This window comes from Lissotriton vulgaris, chromosome 4_1 (assembly GCF_964263255.1).
Source record: "Lissotriton vulgaris chromosome 4_1, aLisVul1.2, whole genome shotgun sequence".
NCBI lineage: Eukaryota > Metazoa > Chordata > Amphibia > Caudata > Salamandridae > Lissotriton > Lissotriton vulgaris.
The window spans coordinates 703,799,779-703,819,275 of record NC_141691.1 but is presented as its reverse complement, the minus strand read 5'-3'; the positions used below and the strand labels follow the sequence as shown (position 1 = coordinate 703,819,275).

General features: G+C 44.6%; 1 protein-coding gene across 1 annotated transcript in view; it reads left to right on the top strand.

The window, feature by feature from the left end:
* Nucleotides 1-4,670, top strand: part of EEF1E1 (eukaryotic translation elongation factor 1 epsilon 1) — a 44,669-nt gene extending 39,999 nt beyond the window's left edge. Inside the window, exon 4 of the mRNA XM_086965006.1 lies at nt 4,007-4,670. Coding sequence (XP_086821132.1) covers nt 4,007-4,147 — 141 coding nt within the window. The 3' untranslated portion in view covers nt 4,148-4,670. The remainder of the gene's footprint in view (nt 1-4,006) is intronic.
* The last annotated feature ends 14,827 nt before the right edge of the window (nt 4,671-19,497 follow it).

Genomic DNA, 19,497 nt, shown 5'->3' with positions numbered 1-19,497 from the left:
AACGTGTGGTCCCACAAACACGCCACAGAAATCTGGGACCTCCTCGACACCACCTCTCTTGACATCACTTTCTTCACTGAAATCTGGACCAACCCCAGCTCTGGACCGGACATCGCCATCCCGACGGCTACAAAATGACCCGCAAGGACTGCCCCAGCTGCCAATGAGGAGGCATCGCCATCTTTCATAAAAGCACACTCCAACTGACCATTCACTCTCCGACCCAACAAAAACCATTGAACACCTCCACTTCCAGATTCATACCAACACTTCCCGCTGCGACACCCTCTTCTACAGGCCCGTCGGCCTGACCCCCTCCCCCAACGCCATTGTTGACCTCATCGCACCCCATGCTCTCGCATCCAGTGACTACATCCTACTCAGATGCCTCAGCTACCACATGGACAACCCCAGTGACCAAAAAAACACCTCCCTTCTGGAGAACCTCGCCAACATCCGACTCAAGCAGCTAGTCACTGCACCGACCCACATGCTCAACCATGTCTTCTCTGCCAGCTGGAACATCCGCTACAGCCACACCACTGAACTCTCCTGGACCGACAATCACTGCGTGCATCTTGCCTTCACCACGTCCACCGTACACCACCATCGTAGTTGCCCACGCTCCCCGTCGCAGCTGGATCAAGTCCACCGAAGAACGTCTCGTCAACTCCCTCAGCACAACCACTCCACCAACACTGCAGCACGGAACCTCCACCGATGGATCTCCAACTGGGTCGACACCTTAGAACCCCTCAGGAAAAGACCAGGCAAGCAACACTAAAAGAAGGTCAGCTGGTTCACTCCCACATTCCACTAGTCCAGACTCACCTACAGAAGACTCGAGAATAGATAGAGGAATCCAAAAAAACCCAGAAACTCGCGCAACCTTCAAATCCGCCGTCCAAGCACTCCACCTCCTCCAGAAAACCACAAAGGAAACAGCCCTCCAAGACAGAATCTGCGCTAACGCAGACAACAGCAAAGAACTCTTCGCCATTGTCAAGGAGTGCGCCAGGCCCAACAAAGAGACATAGATGTCCCCCCCCCTCCTCCCAAGACCTTGATCTTGTGGTCCAAGCTGCACCCCAACTGACCGTGCTCTGTTGGACCGCCCCTTACAATAGAGTACACGCTCAAAACCATGAAGAGTAGCCACTCAGGAGCCCCGACGGATCCTTACTCTTACCATATCCTCCACAGAGCAGCTGCCGCCATCGCCCCCCCAGTTTCGCCGCACCTTCAATTGCTCCATCGAAACAGCCACCTTCCACGATGACTGGAAACATGCTCAGATCAACCCCCTGCCGAAGGAGCCGTCCTCCAACCCGACAGATCTCAAGAACCCCAGACCCATCTCCCTCCTTCCCAAACAAGGTCATTGAGTAGGCCTTCACCGCCCAACTCTCCCAGTTAATCGAAGTGAACCACGTCTTGGACATGTCCCAATCCAGCTTCCAAAGCAACAACAGCCAGGAGACCGCACGCCTTTCCTCCACCGACGACATACCCTCCCTCCTTGACCAGGGAGAGACTACAGCCCTCATCCTACTACACCTCTCGGCCATCTTCGACACAGTATCCCACTGCATCCTAATCATGAGACTCCATGATGTAGGCATTCCCTTATAAGGCTCTGGATCCACTTCTTCCTCACTGGCCGGACCTAGCAAATCGGACTACTACAGTTCCTCTCAGAAGCCACAGAGATCAACTGTGGAGTGCCCCAGGGTTCCTCCATGAACCCCACCCTCTTCAAAGCTTACATTGCCCCCTTCACAGCCATCATCCGAAGCCACGGACTCAACCCATGCTGACAACACCTAGCTGATCCTCTCCCTCACCAACAAACCCACAACCGCCAGAACCAACTACCACAGTGGAATCAAAGCTGTTGCACCAGGATGAAAGACAGCTGCCTCAATCTCAACTCGGACAAGACCAAAGTACTCATCCTGGGACCCACCCCTTCAGCTTGGGACAAATTCTAGTGGGCAGCTGCTCTGGGATCTAACCTCCAAGCCCCCCCCCTCCCAACCCCCCAACTCTGACGGACCACAGAAGCAACTTCGGCTTCATACTGGACACATCGCTGACTGTGAACTGCCAAATGAATGCAATTTCCTCACGCTCCACCTCCTTCGAAAGACATTGAAATGGATCCCCACAGAATCCAGAAAGACGGACCACGCACTCACCACCATGAAAGGAGAAAATTCTGCCTAAAAATAATAGTTCTATGGGCTCACCTAGAGTCCCAAATAGGCACAACGAGTCATAAGCCCACTAAGCCAACCCTAATCATAACATCAAGGAAAACCTAATTGAAAAAATAATTTCATATTTATTTGATTTTTTTATATGAATATCCATTCAAACACTTGTTTAAACAATTTTTATATTTATATTGACATAAAAAACTTGTTCATTCCCAGACTCACAACTCCCTTCAATCAATCATTAACATATCTAATCACACATTCTTCATTCATCCTTCTCGTGCCACAACCAAATTGCCAGTTGTTATTGATGAATCCAGTCCCGTAGGGTCTCAGGTGGAATAGAGACTAGATGGAAAAAATGACGAGACAATCTTCAAGCGCCGACGCGCGTTTTGGTGTTCGGCACCTTCATCAGGGCACAAAGAGGGAGGGAGGGGAACAACGCTGTAAATTGTATAAGAGGTTGGCAGAGTTGGTCACGGGGAAGCATGAAATTCCTTAAAATACCCTTATAAGGTCCGGATCATGGCGGTAACAGACCAAGAATATAAGAGATGCACATCAGCATGTTTCTAGTCGCTACATCTGTGCTTAAAGGATGTTTACAGGGCATGTTTAGTGGAGATTCCAAAACAGTGGTCGAAAAACAGTTTCCCAGTAGTTGGTCAGATTTCACCAATCCTTTTAATCGGGACCCACGACACGGGTAGAAGTCTGGCTCCTAATTAGTTCTGAAAACGGCGTCCTGCTGCCAATTCCAGCATTGAAAGAGGTTCTAGCTCAGCGCTGATAGTAACGGGTCCAACGACGTGGAGGGCAGCAAGTAAACGTCCGGCAACGGTAGTGCCAGGCTGAGGACTCGCTCACCACCAGCAGACTCTAATTCAGCAATGCACTCTATGCCGGCGTCACCCAGAAACAGCTCACAAAGCTACAGAATGTCCAAAACGCAGCAGCCATGCTGGTCCTCAACTTCCCCCGCCGCAGCCACATCACGCAATACCTCCGACAATTCCACTGGCTCCCAGTCAACAAGTGAATCACTTTCAAGCTCCTCACTCATGACTACAAAGGTCTGCACAATGAAGGACCAGCATAACTGAACCACTGCCTCACATCCCAAGTACCTGCCAGACAACTCCAATCCTTTCCAATTCGCCCTTGCCTCCGTCCCCAGGATCCATAAACCCAGAACTGGTGGAAGGTCGTTCTCCTACCTCGCAGCCAAGACCTGGAACCCCCTCCCCCTCCGGGAATCTGCGTCGCTGACCCAAATTAGGACGAACCTCAAGACCTGGCTCTTCGAGTGATCCTACACCCAGTCCCGACCAGCAGCCCCCTCTCATCCGCCACCTTGAGACCCTCACAGGTAATTGATTGAGTGCAAGGGAATCTCTCATTGTTGATAACTCCACTATACCTATTCTATGTTTGAGGGAGGTTTGTACTACTGTAACCACTCTGCTCCTGAGGGAAAGCTTGTACTGCTACTTTGTGTTGCCGAAGCCTGCATTGCTTCTGTAAGACCGACTCCTATCTGAGGTTTCTCAATAGGAGGTGGAAAAATTTTCATTATGTTTGAGTCGGTATTTTGATAACGGAGCCCAGCTTCATACAAATGATGTTTACTGAGAATGCTGTTAGCTTACTGGGTAAAAAATCGAAATGGGTTTTGTGAAACGTAAGATTAACCAATGTTTAGTAGCAATTTATGTAAGTCTCTAAAATTGTACATGTTCTGAGTGCTTTCCAATCACACAGTATGTATTCTTCTCCCCTTTTAGGCTACCCTTTCTATTCAAGAGAAGGAGAAATACGAAAATGTCTCTCGATGGTTTTGTCATATTCAGAATTATCCTGGCATCCGGCAGCACCTGCCCAATATTGTCTTCATCAAGAACAGACTCTACAACAATGTGCACTAGACACTCCTAGTCCTGACTCTGAAATATATGGAATTCAGATGATGGAAGTGCATATGGTTGCTCTTCACCATAAATGTCAACCTGCTGCACTTCAACCAATTTGTTTTAAACCCTGCAGAAAATGGTGATATCGCACATTATGGGCATTTGGGGAGCAGCGTCTCATACCATCCAATTATTGACTAGTGTTTACTTCCAGTGCACTTGGTTGCAATTAAAGTTACCAACCCTGTAGCCTTTTTTATTTATATTACTGAAATGTGTGCCACACCCTAAATGTTTGTACTGCTTACCCGTTAAATGTTTTTACTCTGTGGAAAAAATGCAAATGTGTTGCCTCACCCTAAAAATCGTGCAGGTCGATTATTATTTTTTCTTCCCCTTTTTAGTTAGCTAGACTGCCTAATGGATACATAGTATTTTTATTTTCCCCTGGTGCCAAGTTTGATGGAAAAAGGGAAGTTTTAAGTTAATTGTCTTTGCTAATATTTATGTGAAGTAAAAATGGTATAAGAAATCTTGACTTCATTTAGTTTCATTTGTGTACCGAAGACACTGTATTGGTATTGTACCCCGAAGCATATTACATGACCAGAACGTCGGCCCCCTCGAGCTCCTTTAGCTTAGGTTTGGCTTTACTGGAAAGTAATGCAAAAGTCTGCGAGTAGAAAAATATTTGCATGCGCAATAGCCCTTTACTGGACCCCATCACGTCCTTTAGCCTCTGCGGCTACAGCTATTATAACAGCAGACCGATCACCCTAAAAGTGGAATCTAGATTAGCTAGCACTTGTGAGTAACCATCTTAATGTAAACCCTTGCAAAACCGAGATCCTAACCTGTGACAACATGGCTGAATGGCCATTATCCAATCACCAGGCCTCAGGAACAAGACTCTCTGTCACTTATATCAACCTAAGTGAGAAATGTGGGACTGGTCATGGGTTCCAGCCTTTCCTTTTTACTTTGTCATGCACAGTGCTTTCTACACAATGCAAATTTTGTAACACTTTTTTACTAATCTTGGTTCTCTCAAACCCTGGAGGCCAATTTCCCCCTTGTCATGTCTTGGCTGCACAACACAAACGGCACTTATGCATGGGCCCTGCTCTTCCTGTTGCAACTGAGCAGCTCTTACCCTTCACCCTTTTTAACACATTACACCAGTGCCGCATGCACTATACTGTTGGCTCTACTTTCACAAGACTCTTATCGCCCACGGACCCATTCACAGAAAGGATGTGTACTTGATCCAACTAATACACCAAAGCAGTGCTTGAAATGGAAAAACAGAAGTGCAGGTACTCTGTAACAGAGTACCTGCTTGTTTCTGAAAAGTGCCGGTACGCTCCAATTAAAAGTATGGCATTTCTATTGAAAAGTGGTAGTACTATCCCTCTCAAATTAAAAAAGTGCCGGTACTCGGTACCGGATAGCAAAACCCCATTTAAAGCACTGCACCAAAGATATTCACAGAATATACCCTCCTTTCTCATCTAACATCTCAGCTATTTATCCTCCCCCCTCCCCGCCCCCTCACCACTAGACGGAATAGAGGAACCTCATTATCTATTCATCTGCAAAACTGTGAAATTCTCTTCGGGCAAAGACAAGAAGTATCTTAGGTCACTTAGACTTCATGAAAGAAATAACGATCTAGTTCTTCCCAAACAGATGATGTTGGATCAAAATGACTCACCCACACAAAGCTTAACAGATACATATACTTCCTCAAGGATGGTAGGCCTGCCAGATGTGCAGCTATCTGTAACTGAGCCTCGTTCCGCTCCAGATATAATTACAGCTAAATGATCGCAGAAGTTCAACCCACTACTCATTCTGCCTGTCACCAAAACACTACCAACCAGACAGAACAATAATGTACATCTCAAGCGGTCTATCCCTCACCACTCCTTGCTCCACTACACGCTCACATGGTGTGATAAATTGTGGGATAAGAGCACCGTTCTTGCCTCCTACACCTCATAAACACTCAACACGTTGGCTACACTGAAATTCTGTGTACAGTGTACGAAGCAAAAATAGGCTGACCGCGGTCTAGGGTTGTATGTGTTTTGGTTCAGAGAGGGTCTGACCTGGCAGTTCGGGCTGGACTGCTCCTTTTGGAGCAAGGCCAAGGCTGATTTGCATATGGTTGTCTCGCGCCTGAGGTGGGATAGTTGGCACAAAAAGACGGACTGAAAGGACCAAGACCATTTTTTGTTTACCAAAGTAATTTACTATGTGTTTCACTTCATTGCTTCCTTCGTTCAAAGTCAAAAGCCAGCTTTATTCGATTAATTAAAATCATAAAAGCAACAATACAGTGCACTTTATAAAAACAATTGTTAAAAAAGAAATTGTTTTTACATATCGTATATTTCATATGGATAAAACAGTTAAAAAAATCAGTCAAAGTGATATGTAGGTCCATTCAATAATTTAGATGTTAATACAAAAGCAATACATTCACAGTGTAATCATAAGAAGAATAGTTAATTTAAAAAATATTAGCTAAGTCAGCAGGATAATGAGGTCGCCCTTCCAAGTCCTTCGGGGATAGCTTCCTGGTTTTAGTGCGCATAGCTGCGACCAGAAAGCTAGCAACCCCGAAGATTATCTTGGTACTCCCTAATAACTGTAGATGCAGTAACGCTGGGCGCACCTGCATAAAACCTGCTTCCCTTAAAATAGGGACCAGATATAATTTTCTACTCTTCCTTCGTTCATTCCTTCATCCAATGGAACAAGAAGATGAAAGGAGAATCTCTATACACATATCTATATCAAGGGAACCCCCTAGTTCACTCAAAACATTTACATATGCGACAAAATCTTTGCATTGAGCTTACAGTTCTAGTTTTAGCTAATGCTCGTTCCTTTTCATAAATATCTTTCATAAGAGCCAACCATTCAAAAACAGAAAAACGAGGGTTAGGCGAGATCCATTCTCTCGCAATGCAAAGACGGGCAGCTACTAATACAGTAGATATAAAGCTCCTAGTACCAGAATTATCACACACCCCAAACCCAACATAATCTCTTTAGTAGTGAAGAATAAATTAAGTCCTAGGCATTGAGCAGCATATTTGATAACTTTCTCCCAAAAATCGGATAGCACTGAGCAAGTGTAGAACATATGAAGGATGTCTGCTGCCCGTTGGCCACACTTGGGACAGCATGTTCTAACCACGCCAACACAACTAAATCCCTGTAGTGGTTGTTGCCATTTACTGATTCTCTCATGAGTGTAATATAACATACAAATAGTGCGAAATTGTTGCAACTTTAGGTTAATAGAATAAGTAGAATTATTTAGCGTATCCAGAGCCGACACTATCTCAGATGTATCCGTAGATGTACCGGGTGCCCGACTCCCATTTACCTGCTAGGTGACTCGTATCAGCACTTCTTAAGTGACAGAGCTGTAAATATATTGTACTAATTCTAGCTTTAAGCGAAAGATTGAGTATGTATTTTAGTAATTTATGAGCGTGTGGCAGTTGCAACAGTTGTCGTTTTAAAAAGTAATATCTAATTTGCAAATATTAAAAAATTACTGATGTGAAAGACCAAAAGAAATTTCAGAGATGCAAAAGTGGAAAAGCCACTATGATCGTACAGCTGGCCCAATCTTTCAATACCACATTTTGCCCAGCTACAAGCAGTGTAATCATGAAATATGCTCGGGAGAATTGGATTGTTCCATAATTTAAAATATTCATGCTGTGTGAGATCTTTGAGAGTGAGCGATGAATAATCGAGGATTTCATGCCATATGCGAACCATATCCCCAATAGTCTTAAAACGGACTTTCTTATAATAATTAGGATCATTAATCCTGTACAGGAACATTTTACTATCTGTGCCAAGTTCAATTACGAGACCAAAATATGGTTGGTTGTCGGATAATAAACTTTATAAACGCCCAATAAATGTTGCCCAGAAATAAAGTTAAAAATCGGGAAGTTGCCATCCTCCAAACTTATAGGGAAATTAAAGGAAGCATATCGCACAGCAAGCTTGCTTCTAACCCCAAATAAAACTACTAATTGCACCCTCTAATTTTTTTTAAAGTAATTGAGGACCTGTATAGGAATAGATCGAACGAAATACAAAAACTTAGGTAAAATTGTAATTTTAATTATGTTGGACCTGCCAATAATAGTTATTGGAAGTTTATTCCAACTCGTACTTTGTTTTTTATAACTAAGTGGAGTAGTGTTTTATAGTTAAGTCTCCATATATGCTCAATGATCGCAGGGATCCGAACCCCAAGACACGTTCCCAAAGTGCAGCCTCCAATTATAGATGTTAATGATTTAAAATTATGAAGAGCTTGTGTTTTATGTGAGTTTAATTTATATCCTGAAAATTAACCCAAAATGATCGCCTTTTCCTGGGTGACACTCAATGCTGTTGCTGGGTCAGATGTAAAAACAGCAATATCATCTGCATACGTGATAGCCTTAAATTGCTAATTCCCAATACTAAATGGGATGATATAAGTATTCCAATGTAATGCTTTGAATGGCTCTATATATAAAGCAAACAGCAGAGGGGAAAGTGGGCACCCCTGCCTTGTGCCACGCTGTATCAAAAATGGAGCAGAGTGCAGATTAATATATATATTTAGCCTGTGGATTATTATATAGCGCACAAATCCATTTAAAAAAACGGCTTGCTAAGCCGTTATTAGTCAAAATCTTCCATAATGCATCCCATGCAACCCGATTGAATGCTTTTCCGGCATCTAAAAAAACCCTCCCCAAATTGCGAGATGTCTTGTTAGCAATATCAAAAGCTGTTCTAGCTGTATTAACATGTGCGGTAGTATCTCTACCGATTTATAAACCCATGTTGATGTTTGGATACAATACCAGGCATGTAAGGAGCCAAACGATTAGCCAACACTTTGGCAAAGATTTTAGCTTTGGAATTGATAAGAGATATTTGGCGGTAAGACCCACAATCATCCGCCGCCATCCCTTTTTTAAGGAAAAAATAATATTCGTCATATTCCAAGATTTAGGGGCTTCCATACATTCCCCAATCTGGTATATAACAGCCCAAAGTAGCGAAAGAATAGTCTTTAAATGTTTTGTGAAATTCCATTGGTTTAGTGTCATCTCCAGCCGCCTTACCTGATGGCAATGCAGCTATAGCAGATGAAATTTCTTCTTCAGTAATGTCTTGTTGAAGATTATCCCCTGCCTCGAGGTTCAGGAAGTGGGGATCTCCAAATTGTAAATATTCCTCCACTAGAGTTTACTCCACAGCATCGGTCAAAGTGTAAAGCTCCGTATAGAATTGGACAAATTGTTCTAAAATTGATTCAGTAGAATTATGAATCAGGCCATCTCCACCCCTAATTGAGTCAATCCGTGTTTTAGCTTTTGTATCTGCAATCTGATAAGCTAATATCATCCCGACCTGGTCCGCCTTGAGTATTTTACAAGTTAAAGGCATTTATTTTACTCAGGTCCAGTATCAGGACTTCTCGTTCTCTTATAGGATTCATAGTGCCTTGTTTTTCTAATCTTCTGGAAAAAAAGTTTCTAAATCTTTTCTCTGATTGTTTTGCTGCCCATCTATTCCGCTAGTATCCAGATTGTCCTCTTCATTATTGAAGACTCCTTAAAACTATCGAGTTTGAGCTGCAATCAAGGTACATTCATCCACCCGAGGCACATGTTGGAACAGTCTTCCATCACCCTTCCACTACATATTCTCCAATGGTTGTAGGACATACCAGAGTATAAGCATGTTCTTTATTTTCATTACTTACTCAAAATACGTTTAAGACCTAAAAATGCATCCTTGGTCCGAATAGTTCACTCCTCCCCTTGTCGGTCCTGTTACGGTGTTACATTTAAAAAAATCTTTTTTTAAAGATGGTAAGAATTGAGATGTTTCGACTAGTGCTGGCTAAAATAACCATCAGACCGCAGCTGCTTCCAATACAAAGCTTATTTGTTGGGAAATTGCTCTGACCTCCTAGCAAACTTGTCGGTTTCTTTGTCTCTCCCCTCCACTCTACCAAACTGCTCCTGATTTTATCACAGTCCAGAATGCTTTGAAAATGAACAAAAGGAGGCTTTTCTTTCAAAGGTTATATATTCAAAATGTGGGTATTAAAGGGGAACCCGAGAATGCAGTGACTAGCTAGAAACATACAACTTTTCAAACCCACCCATTTGTGCTATCATTCATTTAATCCTCACACGTGGGTACTCTATATTACGTTCATCGTTGGAGTTTTGCCTTTTTTCTTTTGAAATCTATAGCCATAGACTGGTACTGTGTCATGCACTACCAACTGAATGTGCTCATTGTGCCACGTGCACATATAGTACAAGTATAAGGCTGGGTTTTCTAGGATGGGTAGGTACTGAAGCCACTTGGCTCCTTAAATGAAAGCAAGCTCTGGTTTCATAGTAATCCATGATCAAAGTACTTGAAAGTGGAGATCACTTAAGCATCTCTTAATGTTTTGTGGAACTTCACGTGTATTCCAAGCTTTGCGATAACTGAACGGAAATAACAAAGCACAAATGCAGTGCATTACGGATACGGAAATAGCCTGAAACAGACTCTGGTTGAAAATGAGGATCACATTTTTTCTGCAATAGGCAAGAGCATGTGGGGTCCAGAAAGATCACAGGAAGTGGCCAGCCAACTGGGTGCTGGACTGTCGCGCTTGGCAAGGTCTAGGAAACAACAAAGCCCTTGAAAATATTAGAAGTTGGTGCTGAAATGGTTGTACCTGCTAGGCTGAATGGCCAACATCTCACCTGCATTTGCAATAGGGTAGGCCATTCCCATGGGTATGGGTAGACTGAGCCAGAGGGTGTTTGAGAACATCTCATGTCGTTGAGCTTGAATTGTCAAGTTTGCCTCCATCTTATGGTGAAGGATAGAGGGAGCATAGGCTCTCTCCAGTGATGCAGGATCATTGGAGGACTTCCATGCAGGCAAGGCCAGCAGGAAGAGCTCCGGCTTAATCAGTAGGAAGTGCGTAGTGCATCCACTCAACAAGCTGTGGCATGCTTTGTCAGCAGTGGCCACTACAGGTCCTCTTTTGAAATGTGGTTCAGTAAGCTGATGGGCAGCTCCTGGATAAATTCCCAGTATGGAGCACTATCATTGCCAGCCCTAGTCCAGCGTATGCTTACAATTTCAAAGTGTCAGTCAATCAGGTGAGTTGACCTTTTTCATCTGCAGAGAAAAGTCTGAGATAGCAAAAGTATATATATTTTTTTATTCTTTTTATTGAGTTTCAAAAAGCAAATAAAGTACAACCATTCGCAAATGGAAATACAACATAAACCAATACATTTCTGCATTCATCGTCCCATCTTGTAGGAAATACGTAAAAAGAACAAGAGAAAATCGTTATTGTCAGTACAGTTTAGGTATAAGCATTGTACCATAGTACCCACGTCAGGTTTTTTTTTTTTCCTCCCACAACGTAGTACTTGGCATATTCGAATTCACAGTGTGTCTGTGACATCATTGTCTTGCAAATAAGATGTTGGATAAATCCAATAGTCTTTTGGTTGAGATCTGATCGGTAATTCCTCCTCGTAAGTCTGCAGTTTAGTTTTACAGTATGCCAAGTCCTGTAGCCATTGTCTCACGTTTGGAACCCTCGTACCTCCCCAACATAGTGACACTTGCCTTTTGGCCAGAAGCAGTGACACAGCACAGAACCTACGCCTCCCTGCCGTGATCGCAGGCAGAAGACCCAGTATGCACACCTTTATAGAGCATTCAACCTCCACCTTTACTATTTTCTGAAGTACCGTAACAACTTTCCCCCCAGAATTCCTGTATTTTTGGACATAACCATGCCAGATGTACAAAGTCTGCGTCCTGTTCCCACAATGTTTACACCTAGCATCCTCTTGTAACCCGAAGGCATGACGGTGTGTGGTATGTTTGGTGTAGATACTGTAGATGAAGAATGCGTAAGTTACCATTAGGAGGGAGCAATCTAATTAGCGCGCAGGACGTGTACCATTCTTTCTCGGATAGCGGGTCTGGTAACGCCTCATTCCAGCGTGTCCACGCTTTAATGGAAGTGAACGGTATCTCACTCTGGGCTTTTTAATACAGACGTGAAGCTAGATGTGATGTGTTGGGGGATGTAATGATGTCTTGTGATATCTCTAGGCAAGGGGGTTCCGCTGGGTAGTTTGGGTAAAGATCGCGAACGGCTCGTTGCAATCTATAGTAGGTGAAGCGAATTAGTGTGGTTTGATTGCTAATGTAGGACAGATCGTCTATGTGTCTGAAGGTACCTTCACAATAAAGATCTCCAAACGTGTCTATGCCTGCTTGTTGCAGTAGATCCATACCCACTTGTTCAGCAGTGACCGAGATCTGGGGGTGATGGTGCAGATGCAGTGCTGGTGCATAAAGTGGCGATTTATGTGTTAACCTGGCCAGTGATCTCCAGGCGTCAATAGTGGTATCAATCATGTTAATATCCTCTGAATGTAGTGGTGGGCGTTTATGTGTAATGATAGCCGTTAGCGGAATCGGAGAGGCGTCCCCATCCTCGACCGCTGTATGCGTCAAATAAGGGACCTTATGGTACCAGTATGTTGCATACTGCGCCTGTGCATTAAGGTAGTACAAATAGAAGTCTGGGACACAAAGACCGCATTTTCATAAGGTAATGTCAGCGTGCGTAGGTCCATGCGTGCCTGCTTCCCGGCCCAGATGAGTTTTAGAACCAGCGAGGTTATGTTTTTGAACACTGCCTTCGGTGGCGTTATCGGTATATTGTTGAAAAGATACAGTAGTTTGTGGAGAACATTCAATGGCAATGTGATCTGCCAATGATAATGGTAATTGTATCCACCTGTCAATCTTCACTGCTATTTTGTCTAATACCTTACCATAATTGGTTCGGATAACTTCCTCAGGGTCTCTACTGTACCACACTCCCAAATATCTAATAGAGTCGGTTTGCCAATCAAGTGGGAAGTCTGTGTCGTGGTGTGTCATCGGTGAGCGGGAATATGGAGGATTTGTCCCAATTAATCTGTAGGCCCGAATGTCTGCCGAATTTAATGTATTCCCGGAGTAATAGAATCATGTTCTGTTCAGGGTCTCTAACGTATAAAAGCATATCATCTGCGTACATGGAAATATGCAATGGCCGGCCAGGGAAATAAAGCGCTGAGTGATTGTGCGTCTGCCTAATGATACATGCAAGTGGCTCCAGCGCAAGGACGAATAATAAGGGAGATAAAGGGCACCCTTGCCTAGTGCCATGTTCGATGTGGAAGGAGTCGGAAATGTAGCCATTTACACAGACCCTGGCCATTGGATTAGTGTAGAGGAGAGTTACCCATGAGATGAACCTAGAGGGGAAGCCCATACGTTGGAGCATTGTGAGTAAATAGGACCATTCGATTTAATCGAAAGCCTTGGCGGCATCGAGCATGACCGCTACTGCTTTAGTGTTGGGTGTTAAATAATTTATTTATTTATTTATTTATTTGCAAACTTATACCGCGCTGGGAATCGACTCCCTGAGGAGTATCTCCGCGCCTTTGGCAACATCGGAAAGCAAATAGCCCTGTCATGTGTTGTTAGATGCTCACCAAGAACGAATAATTAAACAGGAAAGTTTTTAATTTTTTTCCTGAAGGGAAAGTGTTCCCTACATGATCTGATTTCAAATGGAAGTTCATTCCAAAGCTTCGGGCCTGCTACTGATCGAGCCCTTCCTCCTTGTCGTGTCTTCCAGAATCTGGGGACGCATAGTAATTCACGGTCTCCAGATCTCAGAGATCTTGCGGGGATGTATGGGATAAATTTCTTTGTTAAATAATCCGGGCCTTTACCAGAAAGGCACTTGTGGATGATGCAACAAGTTTTAAACATCACCCTCTGTTTTACCGCGAGCCAGTGGAGTTTATTGAGTAGGGGTTTTGAAGGAGTCCGAGCCGGGGCATTAAGAACGAGGCGTGCAGCCGTGTTCTGCACAACTTGAAGTCTGGCAGTGATCCCCTCATTGGCGGCTAGCAGTAAACCATTACAGTAATCCAGTCTACTCAGCACGAGCGACTGAACTAATGTTTTCCTGGTGGTATCAGGTAACAGGGGGAACACCCTTCGGAGAAGCCCAATAACATGGAAACAGGAGCTTACTACTTGAGTAGCGTGATGTTTAAGGGTGAGCTCCTGATCCAGTTTAACTCCTAGATCTTTCACTACCACTTTGGGCACAGGGACTGGGCCTAGATCTCGAGGCCACCAGTCAGGAGTCCACAGATGTTTGGCTTCCCCAAAGAGCATCACCTCCGTCTTAGAGACGTTACACTGAAGGAAGTTTGCTGCCATCCAATGTGCCACTTCTTTCATCCCCTGGGCAAAGGAATTACGCACTTCAGGAGTCATGATTTTAAACGGAAAGAGGAGTTGTGTATCGTCTGCATACGATACGGGGATAACCCCGTGGGATCTCATGATGTTAGCTAGGGGTGCCACATAGATGTTAAATAACGTTGGGCTCAAGCAGGAGCCCTGTGGCACCCCCTTTGAGATCTCCTCTGACTGGTAAGGACCCAGTATGACTCTCTGAGTGCGTTTGGTGAAAAAACTCCTTAACCAGGCCAGCGCCTTGCCTCCCAGGCCGATGTCAACTAGTCTGGTGGTCATGATATCATGTGACACAGTGTCAAACGCCGCTGACAAATCTAACAGCACCAGGATAACGGAGTACCCCTTATCCTGAAGCATATGAAGATTGTCAGCGACAGACAGCAAGGCGGTCTCAGTGCTGTGCCTGGGCCTAAAACCAGATTGAGAGGGGTCTAGTCCCCCTGCACTCTCGATGTATTTGGATAAGTGCCGGTTAACAAACTTCTCAGTGAGCTTCCCTAAAAAAGGGAGGAGAGAGATGGGTCTCAAGTTTGTGAGGTCAGTCCAAGGAATGGAGTTGTTCTTCCGTAGAGGCCTCACCAGAGCACGCTTCCAGTCTAGGGGGACTTCCCCTGACCTCAAGGATAGATTGACTACCCGCCGAATTCCGGCACCCAGATCATCCCTCAGAAGTGACATGATCCGAGCTGGAATAATATCCGAAGGGCATCCACTCTTAGTTTGATTGATTAGAGTGCTTATGTCCTCCATTGATATAGGGGGGAATTCAACAAGCTTGCTAGCATTGTTTTCTGCTGTGCTAAGGTGTGGCAGAACCATACTGTCAACAGTTCTCAAGTTATTAGAGGTAGATTTTGAGGCTAAGATCTTAGCGTAAATGCCTTCTATTTTTCTAACGAAGAACTGTGAGATGTTATTGAGTTCCTGGGACTCAATCCCCTCTGTTTCACAGGCTGCAGGCTTGATAAAGGTCTGTAAGATTTGATAGAGGACTTTAGCATTTTTACCGGCTGCTGATAATTGGGCTGCTATGTGATGTTTCCGGGCAGCCCGAATAGCTTTATGGTAACTTTTTAGGGAAGTCCTATGAATTTCTTTATCCTCTGCCTTACGTGTGACTCTCCATCGTTTTTCTGATTTCCGTGCAATTATCTTTAGTTGTCTGAGATCGTCTGTAAACCAAACTTCTTGTTTTGGGGCAGGCCGTGGTTTATATGTTCTAAAAGGAACAACATGATTAATGGAAGTGGTTACGGCTTCATTAAAGTTGGCTAGTGCAGTGGTGACGTTGTCGCCACATTCGGCCCAGTTAGGTTCGGTATATTTCTCCCTAAAGCTCTCTGGTGTTAATTTATTCCAGGGTCTTCTGACATCAGCCATAGTCCTCTGGACGCCCTTAACCTCATCAGTGTCCTGGTGTTATGAGACGTTGCCCTTGTAAGTATGAACCCAGCCTGCTCTGGCAGAATGAGGTTAGTCATTAGGGGTTGTAATCTGACCGCTAGTAGTTTGGCAAGTATTTTGGAGTCGACATTGAGTAAGGATAGAGGTCGATAGGACTCTCGGAGATCTGGGTCTTTATTAGGCTCTAAGAGTGTTAACAGCATGGCTTCGCGCAACGACAGGGGTAATGTACCCTGATCAAAGGCATTGCCATACATGGCGACTAAATGTGGAGCCAGATTGTCTACGTATGTCTTGTAAAACTCACAGGTATACCCATCAGGGCCAGGTGCTTTGCTGTTTGGGAGGGACTTGATGATATCCGTTACCTCCTCTACAGTAATGGGCATGGCTAGGTATTCGCGCTGCTGATCTGAAAGCCAAGCAATAGCTATATCGCGCAGATATTCGAAAGTTTCTTCTGGGGGCGGTGTGTGTTTTTGGATTCAGCATAGGAGTATGTCCTCTGGTTGAGTCAGTGTTGTGCCCCCATCATCTCGTATTTGTGTGATAAATTGTTGTTTCCTTCCCTCAAAGATTTTCAGTGCAAGTACTCTACCGGGCCTACCGCTCTCCTCAAATTGTCTAGCTAGAGGTCATTTAGTGATATATTTTAACTCATCAGTGGCATGTGTCTGATATTCGGTGTATACCTGTCGAAGATCACCTATGATAGTAATGTTCTGTGTCCGTTCATATTCCCTCTCAAGCGTCCTCATTCTGGCTTCGCATTTCGTAATCTGGTGCCTAATATCCTTCAGTATTCAAACTGTAGTGCTAATACAAACCCCGCGTAGAATCACCTTAAACTCTTCCCAAAGTATGCCCGGGTCATCCACTGAGTCGACATTCAATTGGAAGTATTCTTTGATTGCAGTGGCAACGGTGTTTGCATATAGAGGGTCTAGGAGTGCCTTAGCATTGAACCTCCAGTTAAAAGGTGGTGGGGTGTAATGAGGTATCTGTAATTGCAGTGTGATTGGGTTATGATCAGAGACCGTCCTCGGTAGCGTTGTCAGTGTTTTCGTCCATAATAGAAATTATCAGACCCCAACCAGTAGTCTATCCCAGACCAACTGCAGTGTTTCACATTAACATGAGTAACTACAGTTTCTACTGGGTTCCTAACGCTCCGGATGTCCTTGAGGGGAATGTTCTCCATTATGTCCCATAATTTCCCTCTAGCACGCTTGTGTGGCTCAGTGGAGGCCTCAGAACGGTCTAGTGAGTCGTCTAATGCCACGTTGAAGTCCCCCCCCCCCAATATGATGTTCGTTCCTACAAATTCTAGCATATGGTTCCAGATTTCTTGATAAAAGTCGGGGGAATCTATGTTTGGGCCGTACACATTTACCAACGTCAAGCGTTGGCCTCTCAGTTCTCCAGAGATTATTACATATCTCCCATTGGGATCTAGGCTGGATCTGCTTATTTTGTAGTTAGTGCCTTTCCTAACCAATGTCATTACCCCTCTGGAGTAAGATGAGTATATTGAGGAGTGACAAGATTTAGCCCATTTAGCACCAATTTTCCTGCACATCGTAGGGGCTATAGGAGTTTCTTGTAACAGGGCGATGTCTATGTGGTGTCTGTCAAACCTTGCAAAAATCTGTCTGTTTTTTTTGGGATTGGAGATGCCACGTACATTCCAAGACATTAGGGTTAAGTGGCCAGTGTTAGCCATATCTGTGGGGGTGTGGGAGACATAAGTGTGACATCTGTAACAAAGGAACAATTGACATAGTACATTTCACTGACAGTCTGGGTGAAGAAATATACCGTACTGGATACTCAAGTAGGGAGTTAGCAATGCATCTTAAATGCCCTGGTGATGAAAGTTGAACAATACCCCAACTGTCCCAAAACCCACCACATCAGCACTCCAACTGTGCCGAAGCCATACTCGCCAATTAACTTCTTCGATAACCATAACTTTGTGGAGGACCGACGGGGAAGCACATACACCACCCTACCAAAAGGGCGGGGGAAGATGACGTATAACAATGTAAATAGTAGGTTGAAAGCTGAGTGAATCATCCAGCAATACACAAGCGAAACAAATCCCGCTCCAACCCCCCCAGCAGAGGATTTCGAATATGTCTACATGGAAAGTAACTCGTGACAGTCTCTGTAGTTCTTCCTACCATATATGCCCATGTTTACTCTCGGGTTATAATCATATATGGACTGCAATGTACCTAGAGAGGGCGGTGAGGTCTAACACATAATAGTGCAGAGGAATGGACTGTTCATGCAGGGATAAGGCATTTACCAGCGACCGTCGAATGTACATAATCCTGCATGACTGTCGCCTCGAAGCTAAGGAGAGGGTAGACCTCTATCCGGGATGCAGCATATCATAATATGTCGACACCTTACCGTCAATCAGTCCTGTTGCCTCTCCCTGCCATTTGTTTTTTTAGCCTTGGACGTGATTCTTTTGATGAAATCCATTGCAGCTTTAGGTGTCATTAGAAAGACTGGTTTCTCTTCCCAAGTAACTCTGAGTCGTGCTGGGTAAAGCATGACGTAGGGTATTTGCATTTCACGAAGTTTGGTCTTGGCATTCGCGAATTCCCTCCTCGCTTGTTGAACAGCATACGTGTAGTCCGGATAGAAGTCCAGTTTATTTCCTTGGTGAGTGATATCGCCTTTTTCCCTTGAGTCGCAATATGGTGTCTCTGTCCCTGTAATTCAGGACACGCGCAACTATCGGTCTGGGAGTTGCGCCCACCGGAGTTTTGGTGTTAGCGATCTGTGTGCACGTTCAATATTAAAAATGGGTGACATGGCATCTGCACCAAAGATGTCTTTGCATGTAGTTCGACGTACGTCTCCATAAGCCCTGTGTTGGTAGTCCCCGGCAGGCCGGCGATGCGTATGTTGTTTCTACGCGATCGCGCTTCCAACTCCTCCGCCTTGATAACTTCTAGTACCTTCTCCATGCCATTGCAGTTGGTAGTGTTGGAGCGGGCGTCCTCTTCCACCGTGGAGATTCGTTTCTCTGCCTCGTCCAGTCTCTCCCCATGCTTCTCAACCGTGGCAGACATCTTATCCATACGTCCCGTTAGGCCGTCTAGCTTTCCATTAATCTCCTGCAGATTGGTTTTGATGGCTTTGAGGATGTCCACCATATTACATTCTTCCGAGCCCCCCGCAGCTGTGTCCACATCTAGAGATTCGGGTTGGCCTTAAGAGGTTATACGCGTTTCAAAGTTTATTTTTGTCTGTTGTCTGTCCGGCTTACCCATGGTTGCAATCGGTGGACTGGTATGACAAACGCTGTCTTCGCTCAAGTGAAGAATGTCGTTAATGTTGTAGGCCGACCGCCCACTGCTCACTGACTGGTGTCTCCCGATGTATGTTGGAGTGGTCGGTTTTGGTGCGAGGGACAGAAGATCAGTAAACGAGGTTCAGGCGCCTTCTGAGGTCCTTACCAAGTCCCATGGGGTCTGGTCGCGGGGTACGTCTGCTTTAATTGTCCACAGTATCAGCATTCATGTAGG